Source organism: Spinacia oleracea, chromosome 4 (genome assembly GCF_020520425.1).
Source record: "Spinacia oleracea cultivar Varoflay chromosome 4, BTI_SOV_V1, whole genome shotgun sequence".
NCBI classification, from domain to species: domain Eukaryota; kingdom Viridiplantae; phylum Streptophyta; class Magnoliopsida; order Caryophyllales; family Amaranthaceae; genus Spinacia; species Spinacia oleracea.
Window position 1 is genome coordinate 81,148,606 of NC_079490.1, and position 21,182 is coordinate 81,169,787.

The 21,182-nt window shown below is 39.8% G+C and overlaps 1 protein-coding gene across 1 annotated transcript; it reads left to right on the top strand.

Moving 5' to 3' along the window:
* Positions 1 to 482: 482 nt before the first annotated feature.
* Positions 483 to 10,245, top strand: LOC130471655 (uncharacterized). The gene is made up of 6 exons (XM_056841904.1): positions 483 to 809; positions 942 to 1,252; positions 1,479 to 1,663; positions 9,639 to 9,709; positions 9,917 to 10,027; positions 10,114 to 10,245. Exons 1-6 carry the CDS (start codon positions 483 to 485, stop codon positions 10,243 to 10,245), a joined length of 1,137 nt encoding a protein of 378 aa, XP_056697882.1.
* Positions 10,246 to 21,182: the final 10,937 nt, after the last annotated feature.

The window sequence follows — 21,182 nt, forward strand, 5'->3', positions numbered from 1 at the left end:
GAAATTTGTGTTACTTTCTTACTAATTTAAATGCAAGTTGTCTTCTACTTTCATGTTGTCTTAGTACTTTCTATATCGATTGCTTCTCTTGATTTTGTTCTATTGTTATTTGGGCCAATGGGTAATTTTCTATGTTCTATTATAAGTATTAGTGTTATTCAATTATTTTGCAGGATGTCTATGTCCAATCAAATTCGAACCAATTGAAGGATTTGGGCTACTTGTTTGAGACAAATTTAACATTTAAAAGTCGAATCGAGTTAATAAAATTTGTTAGAGATATCGGGAAAATGCACAAAATGGTCATAGTTATTATCTCATCCACAGGAGGCGCAGGAAACGGATCCGGAGAAGCATACGTATTGTTGGGATGTGAAAGATCTTTAACTTACCGTAGAAATATTTCTAGTGTACAGGTAAATACCAAGCGTAGCACTGGATCGAAAAGATGCGAGTGTCCATTTTATCTTAATGGAAAAGAAATGGTTGGAGGGACTTGGAAGTTGCTTGTAAATGATGGAAATCACAATCATGATTTCCCTGCATATAATGTGGGTCATTCAATAATTAGTAGGTTGACTAATGATGAGAAGAATAAAACAAAGAAGATGACTCGAGCTCATGTGACGCCTTCACAGATTTTGGTGTCTATAAAGAATGAAAGTAAGGAAAACTTAACCACAGTGAAACAAATATACAACTTTCGGCACAAAATAAGGAACGAAGAAATGGATGGTCGGTCAGTTATGCAACAAACTCTAAAGTATTTGAATGATGAATCTTACTTTTATTGGTATCGAGCACACCAGGTACAAATGTGTTAACTGGTTTATTTTTTGCTAATAAAAAAGTTGTGCATATGTTGCGCTTATTTAATCATGTGTTGATGATGGATTGCACTTATAAGACAAATAGATATAAAATTCCCTTGCTAGAAATAGTTGGATGTGTTCCGACTGGAAAAAAATTTCGTTGCTGGATTTGCATTTCTCCAAGATGAGAAAAAGGACAGTTTTGAATGGGCACTTCGGTGTGTGAGAGCTCTTTTTGATCCTGATCATATGCCAGAAGTTATTGTTACTGATAGGGAGTATGCTTTAATACATGCGATTGATGATGTATTTTCCAAGAGTCAACATATGTTGTGTATACGTCATATTGTTAAAAATGTGGAAGCTAGGGTGAAACTTGATACTAGGAGTGCTCTATTTGCGTCAGGATTTCTGAGACAGAAGCTGAGTATGAAGCAAACGTTTTACCATTAAAAAAAAGTTTTTGCTTCTCATCCAAAGACATTGAAGTATGTTGAAGATACATGGTTGATTCACTCAAAGAAATTTGTGCAAGCTTATACGAAAAAGATGTTTCACTTAGGGAACCGTACCACTAATAGGTATCGATATTATTTTGTCATTGTAATAATTATATTATGTAAATTTTTGGGGTTTTGTGATTAATTTCTTTACATTTGATAATAGGGTTGAAAGTTCTCATAATGCTTTGAAGAGGTTTTTGAAGACATCTACGGGGAGTTTGGATACAATTTGGAAAAGGTTGTATTCCTTGTTAGAGCTACAAGAAAATGAGATTCAAGCCAACTTTGTTAGGTTTGAGAACATTGATCTTCATATTATTGTTCTACATCTTCTGAGTCAGTTGAAAGGTAAAGTTTCACATTTGGCAATAAGAAAAATTAATGAGGAATATCATCGACATAAAGTAGGAACTGACCCTGCAACTTGTGGATGTTATTTACGAACTTCACAATGTCTCCCATGCGCACATGAGATGAGGTTAGAGAAGGAAAGAGTATTGATTTAAATGATGTTCATATATTTTGGAGGACACTTCATATGGAAGGTTTTAAGATTTCTAATGGACCCATTGGGCCTTGTAGTCAATATCAAGATGATGATCAAATATTAAAATCTTATTTTGATAAAATGAATAATCAAGCCCCGGAAGTCAAGAAACAATACATATTTGAGTTAGAGAGGATAGTACTGAAGGAAATAGTGCCCTTGGTCCAAGTATGCATATAATATTAAGTCTAATAAATGCGGTTCAGTATTAATTAACAAGTTAATAATTCAGTAAGATCAAGTGAGCTGAATGCCTGACTAGAGGCCGCTTCAGTTCAAGTGGAATTAATTATATTAATCCACAGCTTACTCTTGACTGAACCCGTAGGGTCACACAAATAGTACGTAAACGGATCAAGTATTTAATGGCATTAAATACTCCATCTATGGATATTCGGAATCGACGGATCTTGGTTTCAGTGGGAGCTGAGATCGTCACAGGCAAGAAATGAATACTCCGGAAACGATGATATTGCCGGAAACGGAAATATGGATCGTATCGGAAATATAAATATTATCCAAGTCGTAGATGTTTCCGGAAACGGAAACATGGTACGTATCGGAAAATATGATCGGAAATGGAAATATTGCCGGAAACGGAAATATTGTCAGAATCGGAAATATTATCGGAATCGGAAAATAATTCCGGAAACGGAAATATTAAATATTTGTTCGAAACGGAAATTAATTCCGGAATCGAAAATATTAAATATTGTTCGTATCGAAAATAAATTCCGGAATCGGGAATTTAATCGAAAGCGTATCGTACGAATTAGCATCGGACGAGGCCTGCCAGACGAAGGCCCAGCACGAAGTCGGGCCATCGCCCAGCAAGCCATGCGCGCCACACGAGCAGCCAAGGCCAGGCCAGGCCCAGCGCAAGGCCAGGCCCAGCAGGCCGTGGCAGCGCGCGCAGCTGCGAGCAGTGGGCTGCGAGCATTGCTGCAGCTCGCGTGGGCTTGTAGCTCGCGTGGGCCGAGCGGCCGTGTGGGCTGTGTGCGGGCATGGCCTGCACGCTTGCGGGTCATGCTCGTGTAGAGTTTGTGTTCACATACGAAACCTAAAGAGTATAGGATTTGTTTAAAGATTAAATTCCTAATCCTAAAAGATAAATTAATTAAATAAGAATTCTAATAGGATTCTAATTTAATTAATTCGTATCCTAGTAGGATTCGATTACTTTTCCATGGTCTATAAATATGAGTTAAGGGCTCATAATTTATATCGAGTATTCAAGTATTCAAAGTGATTTTGAGAGAAAAATTCAGTCACATAATTGCCTACAAATAGCCGAAAATTCCAAGTACCTTAAGGGCGATTCTAGTTGATCAAGCTTAAGGCGGATCCGGACGTGTTGTGGACTATCTACGGAGGGACGACACTTGGAGTCCTAAAGACTTGTTCTTGTTCGGTTCAGGCGCAGCTAGGGAGGGCATGCAACAAAGTGTATGCATCTAAACTATGCTAAATGATTATGTGTAAATAATATGCTTTCCTGGCTTTATGGTTTTTCCGCATGATTTATGTTTTGTCATATGAATCATAACCTAACAAGTACACCCTAGATCAGTTCCATTGGAAGAGCATGCATGTGACCGGAAACCTAAGGGTCGTCCACCAAGTAGAAGTTCCACGAAAAGAGACATGTCACGCATGTTCTCAAAATGATTGGACTCATTGAGAATATGAGTCGGCTGGATCAGCAATTCTCTCAGGAAATGGCTGTAGACACCATCCTCCATTCTCTTCATAACGGGTATGATCAGTTCAAACTGAACTACAGTATGAATAGTCTGGACAAAACACTCACTGAGCTTCACGGTATGCTGAAGACCGTTGAAAAGACGCTCAAAAGTGATAAGCAAGATGTGCTTATGGTGCGTGGGGGCAAGTTCAAGAAATCAGGAAAGAAGAGGAATGCTAAGAAAGGTGGCAAGAAGGCCAACCCAACTAAGCAAATTGGCGCCAAGTCTGAAAAGAGGAAGGTCAGTCAACCCACTTCTGAATCCGAATGCTTCTACTGCAAGAAGAAGGGGCATTGGAAGAGAGATTACTTGAAGCTAAAGGAAGATCAGAAGAACGGAACAGTCGTTCCATCTTCAGGTATTTTCGTTATAGACTGTACACTTGTTAATTCAACTTCTTGGGTATTAGGTACAGGTTGTGGCTCACACTTATGTTCCAATTCTCAGGGACTAAGAAGAAGTAGAAAGTTAAGCAAGGGTGAAGTCGACCTATGAGTGGGAAATGGAGCACAGATTGCTGCATTAGCTGTAGGAACTTATTATTTGTCGTTGCCCTCTGGGCTAGTTTTGGAACTGAAAGAGTGTTTCCATGTTCCAAGTCTTACTAAAAACATCATTTCTGTTTCTTGCTTAGATGCTAAGGGATTTTCCTTTTTAATAAAAGACAATAGTTGTTCGTTTTATTTTAAAGAGATGTTTTATGGATCTGCTAGATTAGTCAATGGACTTTATTTATTAGATCACGACAAACAAGTTTATAACATAAATACCAAAAAGGCCAAAAAGGATGATTCAGATCTCACCTATCTGTGGCATTGTCGATTAGGCCATATTAACTTGAAACGCATGGAAAGACTTCAAAAGGAAGGAATTCTAGAACCATTTGACTTAGAGGATTATGGTAAGTGCGAATCATGTTTACTTGGCAAAATGACAAAGAAACCTTTCTCTAAAGTTGGAGAAAGAGCAACTGAACTATTGGGTTTAATCAATACAGATGTATGTGGAGCAATGAGTACAAATGTTAGAGGTGGTTTCAGCTACTTTATCACTTTCACTGATGACTTCAGTAGATATGGTTATGTCTACCTAATGAAGCATAAGTCTGAATCCTTTGATAAATTCAAGGAATTTCAGAGTGAAGTAGAGAATAAATTAGGCAAGAAGATTAAGGCACTGCGGTCTGATAGAGGCGGTGAATATCTGAGCTATGAATTTGATGACCATCTGAAAGAATGTGGAATTCTATCAGAATTGACTCCTCCTGGAACACCACAATGGAACGGTGTGTCGGAGCGGAGGAACAGAACCTTGCTAGACATGGTTAGGTCAATGATGGGTCAGGCCGAACTTCCATTAAAATTTTGGGGACATGCACTAAATACAGCTGCACTCACTATAAATAGAGCTCCGTCTAAAGCTGTTGAAAAGACTCCATATGAGTTATGGTTTGGAAAGCCTCCAAAAGTGTCGTTTCTTAAGATTTGGGGATGTGAAGTATACGTCAAATGATTAATTTTAGACAAACTTCATCCAAAATCTGACAAATGTATCCTTGTGGGCTATCCAAAGGAAACAAAGGGGTATTACTTCTACAAAACATCTGAGAACAAGGTGTTTGTTGCTCGAGATGGTATCTTTTTGGAAAAGGATCACATTTCCAAAATGACAAGTGGGAGAAAAGTAGACCTCGAAGAAATTCGAGTTGAACAACAAACTCTAGAGAATGCTCAAGATGACATTCAAGATGAAACTCAGAGATCTTTAGAAGTATCTGGTGAGAATCATGGTCAATCTAGAGATGTAACCCCGCGTAGATCGCAGAGATATAGATCTCAACCGGAAAGGTACTTAGGTATTTTGACGAACGAGAGCTATGACGTTCTATTACTTGAAAGTGATGAACCTGCGACTTATAAAAAAGCTATGACGAGCCCTAGCTCCAAGCAATGGCAAGAAGCCATGCAATCTGAATTAGACTCCATGTCAGAAAACCAAGTATGGGATTTGGTCGATTTGCCAGATGGCTACCAAGCCATTGGAAGAAAATGGGTTTTCAAACTGAAAAAGGACAAGGATGGAAAACTTGAAGTTTTCAAAGCTAGATTGGTTGCAAAAGGTTACAGGAAAGTCCACGGTGTGGATTACGATGAAACCTTTTCACCAGTTGCAATGCTAAAGTCTATTCGGATAATGTTAGCAATCGCTGCATATTACGATTACGAAATATGGCAGATGGATGTAAAAACCTCTTTCTTAAACGGCGTTTTAACAGAAACTGTGTTTATGACACAGCCTGAAGGTTTTGAGGATCCAAAGAATGCTAAAAAGGTATGCAAGCTAAAGAAATCAATCTACGGATTGAAGCAGGCATCCAGGAGCTGGAATATACGTTTTGATGAAGCAGTCAGTGACTTTGGTTTCATCAAGAACGCAGACGAATCTTGTGTATACAAGAAGGTCAGTGGGAGCAAAATTGCTTTCCTAGTATTATATGTCGATGACATATTACTTATCGGAAATGACATTCCTATGTTGAACTCTGTCAAGATTTGGCTTGGGAAATGTTTTTCGATGAAGGATCTAGGAGAAGCACAATACATATTGGGCATCAAGATTTACAGAGATAGATCTAAAAGGATGATTGGACTTAGTCAAAGCACTTATATCAATAAAGTGCTTGATAGGTTCAAGATGGCAGACTCCAAGCGAGGCTACCTACCCATGTCTCATGGAATAACTCTAAGCAAGACTCAATGCCCAAAAACACTTGATGAGCGTAGACGAATGAATGGGATTCCGTATGCATCATTGATTGGTTCAATAATGTATGCTATGATATGTACACGCCCGGATGTTGCGTACGCACTCAGTGCTACGAGCAGATACCAGTCAGACCCAGGAGAGGCACATTGGACTGCTGGCAAGAACATTCTGAAGTACCTGAAAAGGCACAAAGATGACTTCCTGGTCTATGGTGGAGATGATGAATTAATTGTTAAAGGCTATACGGACGCAAGTTTCCAAACCGACAAAGATGATTTCAGATCACAGTCTGGGTTTGTCTTCTGCCTCAACGGAGGAGCAGTAAGCTGGAAAAGTGCTAAGCAAAGCTCCATTGCGGATTCTACAACTGAAGCGGAGTACATTGCTGCACATGAAGCAGCAAAGGAAGCTATATGGCTAAGGAAGTTCATAGGTAAACTTGGTGTAGTCCCCTCCATTAAAGGACCAATAGCCCTGTATTGTGATAATAACGGAGCTATTGCACAGGCAAAGGAGCCTAGACACCACCAAAGAGTCAAGCATGTACTTCGTAGATTTCACCTTCTACGAGAGTTCGTTGAAAGAAAAGAAGTCGAGATAAGCAAGATTGGAACTGATGACAACATATCAGATCCATTGATTAAACCTCTGCCGCAAGCGAAGCACAACTCGCACACTGCAGCTATGGGAATCAAGCATATTGGAGAATGGCTTTGATGTCCTTATTTAATGTTTTAAAGTTTTAGAGTTTAATTCTTTATAAAACATTATTGGTTAATCATTCACAATAAATGAATAGAATTCATTTTTCCATTTAATTTGTGGTTTATTAAATGATGAGTCCCTTTAATTTGACGATATATTCAAGATAGACTGTCAGGACCAGTCCTGTGACTAAGAAATGTCTATCAAGTGAACTTGAATGTCAAAGATTGAAAATGGTCCCTGGTCGCAGTTTTCTATAAAATTGGACGCATAGAAAACGTTAGACGACTAGAATGCAAAATGACAAGTAGTTTTGTTTCTTGAACTATGTGGACATGGCAATGTCAAAATCATTTGCATAGATACTTACTTTGGGAAGACTAGTATCGGACAGACCTATGAAACTTTACTGTAAGAGATGAAAATCTGTCATAAGTAAATTTCATTAAAATTATTAGACACTAAATCCTCAATACCTGAGTGATTTGAGATTACTTGTTTGAGAACTGGTTGCTTTGACGTTGACCAACCCATCGCACCGTAAAAGGAGGCTATAAAGGCAACGCTCAGGTAATCACCTATCAAACGAAGTCTAATCTCAAGATCACAAGATTTGGATTATCCTCCCATAAATCGGGATGAGATGCTTAAAAGTTGTACAAGGCCACTCAGAGAGCTAGAAACTGTAAAATGCATGGCCGTGCTCGGGTGAATCATAGGCTATGATTATCTGTTTATTTGATCAGTTGAACTCTGAAACCGAGAAACACCTCTGGACATAATAAGGATGACAACTCTTACCTTATGTTCAAGAGCAAGCATCGAGCGACAAAGGAATTAGGTAAATGCACACTTGTCCCTAAGGACAAGTGGGAGACTGAAGGAAATAGTGCCCTTGGTCCAAGTATGCATATAATATTAAGTCTAATAAATGCGGTTCAGTATTAATTAACAAGTTAATAATTCAGTGAGATCAAGTGAGCTGAATGCCTGACTAGAGGCCGCTTCAGTTCAAGTGGAATTAATTATATTAATCCACAGCTTACTCTTGAATGACCCCGTAGGGTCACACAAATAGTACGTAAACGGATCAAGTATTTAATGGCATTAAATACTCCATCTATGGATATTCGGAATCGACGGATCTTGGTTTCAGTGGGAGCTGAGATCGTCACAGGCAAGAAATGAATACTCCGGAAACGATGATATTGCCGGAAACGGAAATATGGATCGTATCGGAAATATAAATATTATCCAAGTCGTAGATGTTGCCGGAAACGAAAACATGGTACGTATCGGAAAATATTATCGGAAATGGAAATATTGCCGGAATCGGAAATATTGCCGGAAACGGAAATATTGTCAGAATCGGAAATATTATCGGAATCGGAAAATAATTCCGGAAACGGAAATATTAAATATTTGTTCGAAACGGAAATTAATTCCGGAATCGAAAATATCAAATATTGTTCGTATCGGAAATAAATTCCGGAATCGGGAATTTAATCGAAAGCGTATCGTACGAATTAGCATCGGACGAGGCCTGCCAGACAAAGGCCCAGCACGAAGCCGGGCCATCGCCCAGCAAGCCATGCGCGCCACACGAGCAGCCAAGGCCACGCCAGGCCCAGCGCAAGGCCAGGCCCAGCAGGCCGTGGCAGCGCGCGCAGCTGCGAGTAGTGGGCTGCGAGCATTGCTGCAGCTCGCGTGGGCTTGTAGCTCGCGTGGGCCGAGCGGCCGTGTGGGTTGTGCGCGGGCATGGCCTGCACGCTTGCGGGTCATGCTCGTGTAGAGTTTGTGTTCACATACGAAACCTAAAGAGTATAGGATTTGTTTAAAGATTAAATTCCTAATCCTAAAAGATAAATTAATTAAATAAGAATTCTAATAGGATTCTAATTTAATTAATTCGTATCCTAGTAGGATTCGATTACTTATTCCATGGTCTATAAATATGAGTTAAGGGCTCATAATTTATATCGAGTATTAAAGTATTCAAAGTGATTTTGAGAGAAAAATTCAGTCACATAATTGCCTACAAATAGCCGAAAATTCCAAGTACCTTAAGGGCGATTCTAGTTGATCAAGCTTAAGGCGGATCCGGACGTGCTGTGGACTATCTATGGAGGGACGACACTTGGAGTCCTAAAGACTTGTTCTTGTTTGGTTCGGGCGCAGCTAGGGAGGGCACGCAACAAAGTGTATGCATCTAAACTATGCTAAATGATTATGTGTAAATAATATGCCTTCCTGGCTTTATGGTTTTTCTGCATGATTTATGTTTTGTCATATGAATTATAACCTAACAAGTACACCCTATTGGAAGAGCATGCATGTGACCGGAAACCTAACGGTCGTCCACCAAGTAGAAGTTCCACGAAAAGAGACATGTCACGCTGGGAGCATGTACAAAAGAAGATTCATAATCGTGGTACTCAACAACCTTCATCAAGTAATAAAAGAAAATCTAGTTCCACTAAAAATTCTATGAGGGAAGATCTTATATCTGTTAAGATTCCTGTTCATGTGGTACCATTTAATTATGAATATAAAAATGTAGGTGCAGATGGTAATTGTGGTTATAGATCAATGGCACATCAAATTTATGGGTCAGAAGACCAGTGGAGAAGAGTACGTATGGATTTATATTTGTTTATAGAGAGCCGTTTAGATTTTTGGATGCTCGTATGAAATCAAATTCAAGAAGGAGCACTAGCAATATTACGTAGGCTTAACTATTACGAGAGTCCTTGTCCGCATGATTATTGGATGCGCATGGATTATATGGGCCCCGTAATTGCAACTGCGTATAATGTTACATTAGTTACTCTTGATTAGATACAAATTGGTACTATGACATATTTTCCATTATATGTACCAGAAGGCTTCACAACCACGGAAAAACTTATTGGAGTTGCATTTCTAAGATCTTGTGTACACTTTGTTTCTGTATGTATATGCTGCCTTTTTATAATGTCATGTTGTAATTTTTACCTTGTATAATATTAAATTTACCTTGCAACAATTATTTGCAGGTTTCTTTGGTGAATGAGTGCCCTGTTCCAGAGTTTTGGGGAGCTTGGTTTAACTTTCACGATGGTACTGTACAAGGATGGGATGCTCCGTTTTATCCCAGAATCGATAGATGGAAGTTGTTGCGTGGCTAAACATTGTGTCTAGCAGATATAATTAATTAGTTACTTTATAAATTTTTATTACTGTTAGAGTGGACAATTATATTCGTACGATTAATTTTATAAAGTATTTATTTCATATGTACGATTAATTTGGATTTTCAATCATTTAGGTCAATACTACCTTTGAAATCTTTACTGGGTATCGTGCTAATGAAATTCTTGGCCGCAACACAGTACATCAATTTTTTCATACGTAATGATAGTGGGTCAGGGATTATGTTAGTAGGTTAGGGAAGGAGTTAACCATATAACGAGTTCAAGGAATCTTTGTGAGTACTTTTCTTTTAATTTAACTAGTTTTGGGCCCGTTCGATGATCGGGTTGGTTATATGTTGGTAGTGTAATGGAGTTTAGAAAGTTATGTTGTTTTTAAGCAAGTGTTAGAAGGTGTTTAAGCCAAATGATAATAATAAAACTTTACGACCTATGAAGTCTTGTCTTTTTAATCATTATATTTTTCTACTTATGTTCATATTCCCTGAAAAAATAGATCCACCTTAAATCACCTATTACCACCAATAACATATCATTTATACAAAAATCAAACAAAACTGTTACATTGTACGACTATACTCATGATATCCAATTAACGGAAAAGCTTAACAAATTCTAACTATTGAATTATATTGAAAAAACTTTTCTTATAGGAGAACTAAAACTAATTGTAAGTTCCCTAATAACAAAAACATACAAATAAAACCCACCTAAAAGTCTCAAAGTGTTGATGACAATTTACCTACCTTTAATCATTTGCATGGAAACCATACATTCTAAGATTCTCCTTCTTTGCAAAATGAATTGCAACTAATTAAGCAAGAAAAATAAACAACATACTTCCAATATGCTTAAGAAAAATAAAGAACAACATGCTTAGAGAGAGGGGGGTACTACAACTTGAATTGCATGCATGCAAATAGAAAATTGAAATGTTGAATTAGAACACCCTACAATCTCCTACCGTTTCAAAAAGGATCCGTCAAAACTTCTATTAGTGGGAGGTTAAATTTTGAATGAACACCACAGAAGAATGAGAGAAGATTTGGGGATTGAATTAAATTGACATTGAAAATAATAAGGTTGGAGAGTTAATGGGAAGATGAAGAACGGGTGACAGGCTAAATCGCACTCCTATCAAAGATAAACCTAACGTTAACCAACTAAAAATATAGCAAGGGAAGCAAGGATCGTATCCACAGGGAAACAATGTTCTTTCTACTATTAATCAGCAATTCTAGACTATTGGGAAACAAGAATATAGGTTGATTTGTATAATGAAACTAGGACGATAATAAAATAGGGTATAATCAGATATTAAAAGGTCTAGGGCATAGGTTCACCAATGAACAATATTCCAGGATGACAACAATCAATAATAATCAATAAAACAGTTAATTAGACTAGCATGCTCTCTCGAATCGATACTAATCATAGACTTAGAATTAACGGGCTTTCGCTACGTATTAATCCCAATGCTACCTATTGAAACAAGCCTAAACATCAAATTGCATCTCTCGAGTCTTAATTTGATATTGCGAAACTAATACAATCAAACCTGCGCAAATCTAATTGCAAAGTAGATAAGGGCAATCAATAGGAATTAACAGCTAAACCAACAATCAACAACAATTAATCATCCTTTCACATTCGTTCATGGATTCCCAAAACCCTAGAAAATCAACTACTCATACATATTTAAATTAAACCAAATAAACATATTAAATAAAAGCATAATTGAAATTGAATAATAGAATCAGAAACAAAGTAATACCTAATAACGAAGAACGAACGATAACTGAAAGTTTGAATCTTTAATTAATGGAAAAATTGATATTATCGGTCCCAACTATGGCCGATTTACTTTAAAAGGTCCCAACTTTTGATTATGTCAGGGTGGTCCCAACTATAGAGAGTGTTTTCCAAAAATGGTCCCTTAGTTAAAATTAAGTGCTAAATAACTTAATTAACACTCATATCTCTCGTGCAATAATCATATTTTTTAATTAAATGAAGTAAATGGAACAGTATGATATGCTTAAATCAACTTAATTAATAGTTTAATAAACCAAAGGACCATTCTTGGAAAACACACCTTAAAGTTGAGACCACTCTAGAATAATCAAAAGTTGGGACCTTTAAAAGTTAAACGGCCATAGTTGGAACTGTCAATATCAATTTTTCCTTAATTAATTTAAAGTTGAGTGTTTGGAGAATAAAAATTGAAGTTTTAAGCTAAGCAATAATAATAATACGAAGTTCGGAGGTAGAGAATTCCTAAAACATTAATTACTTATATATAGTGCAAACTAAGCAAAAGAAGACGAACTGGGACCGAAAACCAGGCACCCTGGTTTCCAGAAACCGTCCGGTTTTCGGCCCAGTCAGGCACACCAAAGCCATCAGGTAGCGAAAACCGGGGCCACAGGTTTCCCAAAACCTGCCGGTTTCGCACCTAAGAGAAACTTTCTTCATCTCTCAAAACCTGCCGGTTTGCGAAAACCGGGGCCACAGGTTTTGAGCTCAATTTGACGTATTTGCCTTGAGTTTGAACTTGAGGCCTAGGCCCAACTCCTTTGGGCCAAGTTTGACGCTCGTGGCCCCTTTGAAGCTAGCTAGATCATCCCGCAATGCTCGGGATCCGTGTAGTCATCCAAGAGTGATATGAAACGGGCCTCCAAAGATCAATTATCAACAAAAACAGCCCTGCAACTAACAGACACTACACAACACACATTAGCACTAAAATAGGCTCCGAAGAGCTCAAATAAGGTGAAAAGTCCATACAGGACGGGGGTAAAAACTATATAAAATATGAGTGTATCAAACACCCCCAAGCTAGATCCTTGCTTGTCCCTAAGCAAGGAAATCGTCGATGAATACAAGACCAACTTCACCATCAACATATTTCAAAATGAAAAACATATTTCAAGGCAAAATCCAACGAGCATGCATCAATGTCAACCAATCAAATCTATCCAACCTCTAATCCACCTTAACAATCGTCACGAAAAGCGAACCACAAATGCACAATGGAATTCAAGACTAGTGCTCACACACTCGTCACTCATTTATGTGGCGGATAAAAGATGTACCTGTTCGCTCTCCTCCCAACATATAAGCGAACAATGCCCTCCCAAACTCACAACGCCCGTGTGTCTAGAAAAACATACACTCAACCTAATAGAATCCGGCCTGAACCTTTGGGTAGGCTCTACGGGATCAACAACAATATCTGCACGGAGTACGGTAGAATTCCTCGGTACGGTCATTCGGGAAGTCCCCCCGAAGACGACTCCCATACAATTCTTGCGAGAGCTGGAGAAGCGTCTACGGGCAAGGGGGCTATGATGATGGCCTTGTCCCCCCCCCCCCCCCCATCTTGATTTCAGTCATTGTTCGTATACCTCCTAATGGACTCGAAATATGTCATGTCATAACTTGCATTGATAAACAACTATTTTCACATAAGTACGACTCTATGCACAAAGGTCGGAAGGTCTTCAAAGCTTGTAATGTTAGGCTTAGGTAAGGGTGTGGTAAATTTGGGTATAATGTGAGCTTAAAGCCTTGGCTTTGGGGAGCATAAATCCTAAATACAACCATGATCAACCAACATAATGACCATAACTCTCCCACTCAACGCATGACAAAACAACAAACAACCAACACCGTACTTTCTTGCCTTTTTCACAATTATAATCAATCATCACAAGGATATGAATTTGCAAAACTTAATTGAAACAATACTTTGAAAAAAAAATCTGAGAGTAATAGATTTTTTTTCTTTTTTTTCTTTTTCAATCTCTCTTTTTTTTTCCTTTTTAGAAACCTTCACATTTGTTTCGTTCTTTCATCTCTTTTCATCTTCAACTCATTTTCAACAACAAACATGATAAGAAGAACTCCTTTTTCAACACTCACTTTGTGCTCAAAATGCAGCACACTACAACTCCCTCACCTCACTACTATTAGCTCCCCCAAGCTAGGCTTGGGACTAGTAACCAATGGGGTTTTCACAGGCTTGTAATGTGGTTAGTCACCAAATAAAGGGCACAAGCAACAACATGGGTAGAAAAAAAAGGGAACAAATGTATCTATATTCATCTGAAGGCTACCTAAATAAAAAAAATGCCTTCGTCCTCCACAATGTGCATGTATGAGTCATAAAACACAACTAACAGTTGCAAACCAAAACTCAAAATCAATGACACACCAGGAAGCTATCACACATCCTAACCAAGTCAACTAGTCAAGCACCAAGTCCACAAATAGTTAGTCAGAGTTGACTCATGTTAAGGCATCAAAGTAGTCGAATCTCAAATCATGGCTAACAAATCAACAATGCTCGTCATCAAAAACCAAGAATAAAAACAATTTCCAATCAAGGGGCACAGGGAAGCATGATTTGTGTATTCATCGGAACGTATTTTTGGTATTTTTTAATTTTTTTCCAAAGCAAAATTTATCCTAAAGAAACAAGAAAACACACAAACACAAACAAAAACAATAAATAGAGGAGAGAAAAGAAGAAGGGAAAACATACCAATATGTACAAGAAGCAAATACCCCCCCAAGCTAAATCGGACAATGTCCTCATTGGCTCAAAGAGGTATGGAATCATCACCAATATCATCATCATCACCATTATCATCCCCACCCACCTGTCCACCACTCGGACCTGCACCAGAACTCCCTTGCCCACCATCATGGGCAAATCGACCCGTCAGTTGGCTCTCAAAGTGATCGAATTGGCTCTCGAAGTGACTCTCAAGCCGGTCTTCGGCCCCATAATTGACTCTCAAATCGATTGAAATGGGAAGTGAGAGCGTCTTGGTTGACCTCCAGTTGCCGGAATCTAGCATAAATGATCTCTGGGTCTAGGGGGCCGGGCTCACCAGGCTGGCCTGCAGCCCGTGCTGCATCTCTGAAATAGGCTTGCTCTTGTATAGGTTGTTGAACAGGAACCTGCTCAGCGGGGATGTCATAAAGATAGCTAGCCTGATCGGGGATAAAAGCTGTGAGAGCAGTATTAGGCAGTGTGAAAAGAGGCTCCCCATTAAACATCCATTGAATCTCTCCAAGTACTAAACTATGGTTTACGGGCCTAATCCACCCTTTCCTCTCCATATACAGAAGTGTCATGGCATTACCACCCTCAACATGCCCAGTCTCTGGTTGAACAAAATTAGCTACACTCATAGCTAGGTGAGTGATCATGCCTCCCAACACAATGGGGCGGGTGGATGACTGCTTTCCGAGTGCCTGAAAATGTAGGGCCATGTGGTGGGCTACATTGATCTTATAAGAATTAGCTCCCCTGTACACCCAAAATCATCAACTCAGTACTCCGGACATTATTAGGCTCAAATCTCCCAAAGAAAGTCAACCCGAAAAACCGTTGGCCTACCCTAAGCAAGGGGTGTTGGAAGGAAGTGGCATGGAGATGTTGCACATTCTCTTTTACCTCCCCTGTTAAAGTGGTCCACAATTCCAAAACATTTTAGGGAGCGAGGGGTTCCTTAGGTCCGCCTACATTCATACCATACACTCGGGCAAAATCTCTCATAGACATGCGGTAATTCTGATTGAACATTCGGAAAGATACATGCGTAATTTCACTACCACGCCCTTTTTCTACATTGAAACTACTCAAACATTCGAGAGTGAGACGTGCATAGGTTTTTCTACCACAAATGTCATACATTCTACCTATACCAGCATGTTGAAATAGTTTTTTCAATTCTTTATCAATACCTAACTTGTTCAGACTCTCCTTATGCAACCAACGAGTGGGATGGATGGGTTTACCTTTGAGTTGCTTAAACCGACGTTGTTGATCGTAGGACTCGAACACCACATCCGGGTAAGTTGTGTCTTGCTCAAGCTGCACTTCGGGAGGTGGTGAAGGTGCCCTACTCGTACTTGCCTCTGCCCTTGACCTTTTAGTTGGTGCCATTGATGAGTTTTCAAGGTTTTTGGGTGAAATTCCTCTTTCAAAAATCTGAGTGAAATATGAAAAATTGATACCAATAGATGAAAGAGGAATGGGTGGGGATGATTTTGATGTAAGAAACTTGCAATTTGGTGGAGTAATGAAGGTGGTATGAGGATTTGAAGAGTTAGGGTTTTGAGGTTTAATTGAGTTTGGGGAAAAAATTTTGAGGAAGAAGGTGAGATGTAAGGGTGAATGTCGTGCATAACTGCTGCTGCTTCTTTTCTGATTCGTTACTTTTCCCGAAAACCGGCCGGTTTTCACAAACCTGCCGGTTTTCGCAAAAAGGCAAATCTTCTGTTTTGCTCGAAACCGGCCGGTTTCGCAAAACCTGCCCCCCAGGGTTTCGCTGAATTTCCTCTTGGCTTACTCCATAATTGCGAAAACCGGTCGGCCAAGTTCTCACAAACCTGCCGGTTTTCGGATTTTTTCCTTTTTTTTCTGTTCCATACGAAACCGGTAGGTTTCTGAGAACCTGCCACCCCGGTTTTCGCTCTTTTTCCCTTCTTTTCCTTCAATAAACCCCTTGGGCGCTGATTTTTGCTGTGCTTACGGAACCGGCAGGTTTTGATGAAACCGGTCGGTTTTCGCTAAAAATTCTGACTTACGACCAAGGGACCCCAAAAATTTCTAAGGCATGAATGTGATGCTAAGCTCGTAACCGGCAGGTTCTCACGAACCGGCCGGTTTTCCTTGCCCTTTAAAACGCCCATAATCCTCCAAATTGCTCACACTCGGTATAAAAATCTGCACATTACTCAAACGACCAAGTAGTAAAATTCCACTCTCCTCACCTCTCTAAAGCTATAGAATCTAAACTAAGAACACACGAAAGCAATAATAAACAAAATTAAAGGACATAAACTGAAAATCAAACCAATGTAAGCAATAAAATACGGGTTGCCTCCCGCAAAGCGCTGGTTTATTTCTAGGTCCCGCTCGACCTCATTACCTCGAATATGCAGCTCATGGGGCGGAGGGATTGAGGTGACGAACCTCAACCACTCCTACAGTAGCCCCATCATGGTACAACTTCAGACGTTGCCCGTTGACTTTGAATCGCTCACCATTATTGTTTTCCACTTCAACTGACCCAAACTTGCTTACCATAGTCACGGTGAATGGCCCAGACCACCTAGACTTAAGTTTTCCAGGAAACAACTTAAGCCTAGAGTTGAATAGTAAAACCTTGTCGCCTACCGCAAACTCTCTATGCAGAATGTGATTATCGTGCCACCTTTTAGTCTTTTCTTTGTAAATCTGGGCACTATCATAAGCTTGTAATCGGAATTCATCTAGCTCACCCAATTGAAGTAACCGCTTCTCACCGGCTAACTTTGCATCCATGTTGAGCTGTTTGATTGCCCAATAAGCCTTGTACTCCATTTCTACTGGTAAATGACACGCCTTGCCATATACCAACCTATACGGGGAGGTACCAATAGGTGTCTTAAAGGCGGTTCTATATGCCCACAGAGTATCATCTAGCTTATCGCTCCAATCCTTCCTAGACTTCGCCACCACTTTCTCAAGGATAGATTTGATCTCTCGGTTAGAGACCTCAACTTGCCCACTCGTCTGAGGGTGATAGGCTAGCCCAGTGCGGTGATAAACCCCATACTTGCGCAGGAGCGCATCCAGATGCTTCTCATGGAAGTGTGACCCTCGATCACTCATCAAAGCTCGCGGAACCCCAAATCTAGGAAAAATGACCTTCTTGAACAGAGAAATGGCCGTTTTAGCATCATTAGTAGGTGAGGCAACGGCTTCCACCCACTTCGACACATAATCTACAGCAACAAGGATATACAGATTACCCTTGGACGATGGGAATGGTCCCATGTAGTCAATTCCCAACACGTCGAAAACCTCAACCTCCAGAATTCCGTTCTGTGGCATCTCATACCTCCTCGAAATAGTGCCGGCCCTCTGGCATGCATCACAAGCCATAATGAAATCCTGTGCATCCTTGAACATAGTAGGCCAATAAAAACCACATTGTGACCACTTAGCGTTAGTCTTTGACGGTCCATGGTGACCACCATAAGGTGAAGAATGACACCTACTGATAATACCTTGGACTTCCCATTCCGGAACACAACACTTGTACAACCCTTCAGCAGTCTCACGAAACAAATAAAGGTCATCCCAAAAATAGAATCGAACATCATGTAGGAATTTCTTCTTCTGTTGATATGTAAGATCGGCTGGAAGAATACCACCTACAATGTAGTTAGCAAAATCTGCAAACCATGCTGACTGACTGGAAAGTGCAAGTAAATGATCATCTGGAAATGAATCATCGATCGGTGTAGACCCCTCACCATCATCATACCTCAATCTAGACAAGTGATCTGCAACCACATTCTCAGCCCCTTTCTTATCGCGAATCTCCAGGTCGAACTCCTGTAGCAGTAGTATCCATCGAATAAGCCTAGGCTTGGCTTCCTTCTTTGAGAGCAGATACTTAAGAACCGCATGGTCAGTGTAGACTATCACCTTGGACCCTATCAGGTAAGTACGAAATTTGTCCAAGGCATAGACTATGGCTAGAAGCTCTTTCTCAGTAGTAGCATAATTAACTTGAGCTTCATCTAAAGTCTTACTTGCATAATAGATGCCATGCAAAACCTTTTTCCTTTCTCTGGCCCAAAAATGCCCCAACTGCATAATCACTTGCATCACACATTATCTCGAACGGAAGATCCCATTCGGGAGAACGAATGATAGGGGCCGAAATCAGTGCCTGTTTAATCCTGTCAAAAGCCTCAAGACAAGCATCAGTAAACACAAACGGGGCATCCTTGAGGAGGAGATGGGTAAGTGGTTTAACAATTTTAGAAAAATCCTTGATAAAGTGGCGATAAAACCCCACATGACCAAGAAAACTTCTAACACCCTTCACATTAACTAGAGGGGGCAATTGTTCAATCACTTGGACCTTAGCTCGATCTACGTGAATGCCCTTATCGGATATTAAATGTCCCAAGACCACCCCTTCAGTAACCATGAAATGACACTTTTCCCAATTTAGGACTAAGTTACACTCTTCACATCTTTTCAAAACTTTAGTCAGATTTAGCAAACAGGAATCAAAAGAAGTACCATAGACACTAAAATCATCCATAAACACTTCCATGATAGACTCGATAAATTCAGAAAAGATGCTCATCATGCAACGTTGGAAAGTAGCAGGTGCATTACACAGACCAAAGGGCATCCTACGATATGCAAAGGTACCATAGGGACAGGTGAAAGTGGTCTTTTCCTGGTCGTCCGGATGTATGGGAATTTGAAAGAAACCAGAATAACCATCCAGATAACAGAAAAACTTGTGACAGGCTAGCCTTTCTAACATTTGATCAATGAAGGGAAGGGGAAAGTGGTCCTTTTTAGTAGCAACATTCAGACGCCTATAATCAATGCACATGCGCCAACCTGTGACTACCCTAGTTGGTATCAACTCATTTTTCCCATTTCTAACCACAATTGTCCCCCCTTTCTTAGGCACTACCTGAACAGGACTCACCCACTTAGAATCAGACACAACATATACAATACCCGCATCAAGCAATTTCATAACTTTGGCTTTTACAACATCTTGCATGACAGGGTTCAAATGACGCTGGGGTTGAATGCATGGTTTATGATTTTCATCTAGATGTATCCTATGCATGAAAAAGTCAGGGCTAATCCCCTTTAAATCATCAATACTGTACCCATGGCCCTTTTGTGCTTTTTCAACACAATAAGAAGTTGGGATAACTGGTCTGCATCAAGTGCAGTACTGACGATCACAGGGCAAAGTTGTTCATCATCTAAAAACGCATATTTAAGGTTAGCAGGAAGAGGCTTAAGTTCGGGTTTCTTTACCTCTTTAACAGGACAAACCGGCCGAACTAACCTCTTCAATTTGGTGCCCTCTGGTTCGGACCTTCACCAACAAGGGCCAACTCTAGAGCATCCACTTCAGCACTCCAAGAACTGCTATCACCTGCAGAAGACTCACAACAGAGCACTGCCTCCAAAGGGTCTCTTTCGAGAACTTAGGAGACGTTATCACGCGTAATAAAATCAACCACATCAATTCGATAGCATTGTTCTTCCTCTAGCATGGGACTTTTTAAGGCACTATTCAGATTAAAAGTCACCTTATCATCCCCAACAGTCAAAGTCAATTTCCCACTTTTAACATCAATGACCTCCCCTGCCGTGTGAAGGAAGGGTCTACCTAAGATAATGGGAATTTGAGAATCCTCTTGCATGTCTAGTACCACAAAGTCTATAGGTATATAGAATTTACCTACTCTAACTGGGACGTCCTCTAAAACACCTAAGGGGTATTTGACAGAACGGTCGGCCATTTGCATAGTGATATTAGTAACCTTAAGCTCACCCATATTCAGTTTAGTACAGACAGACAAAGGCATGACAGACACACTAGCACCTAAATCACATAAATCTTTATCAATAAACACAGTGCCAATGTTACATGGGATGGAAAAACTCCCGGGGTCTTTAAGTTTAGGTGGAGACTTGTTTTGCAAATAAGCACTACATTCCTCAGTAAAAGCTACAGTCTCTACCTCACAAAAAGCACGTTTCCTGGTCAAAATATCTTTCATGAATTTAGCATAAGCAGGAACTTGTAAAATCAATTCAGTAAAAGGAACCGTTACCTGCAAATTTTTGACCACTTCCAAGAATCTGCCAAACTGCTTGTCGAGCTTATTCTTGAGTTGTCGGTTTGGGAAGGGGAGTGCAATAGGTGGTACTTGAATATCTGACCCCTTCTTAACCTCAGTTGTAGCCCCATTCTCATTGACTATCTTTTCAGCTTCCTTACCATCCATGACTATCTCTGGGACCTCCTCACTAACCAGACCACTAGCAGACACTCCAGAATCAACCTCAACCG

Bases quoted from the DNA above. Each gene is read 5' to 3' on its own strand.
- LOC130471655 (XM_056841904.1), top strand. From the start codon at position 483: ATGGTTGGAGGGACTTGGAAGTTGCTTGTAAATGATGGAAATCACAAT. The intron at 810-941 runs GTACAAATGTGT...TGCTAGAAATAG, and splicing joins ATTGGTATCGAGCACACCAG to TTGGATGTGTTCCGACTGGA. The intron at 9,710-9,916 runs GTACGTATGGAT...ACTCTTGATTAG, and splicing joins CAGAAGACCAGTGGAGAAGA to ATACAAATTGGTACTATGAC.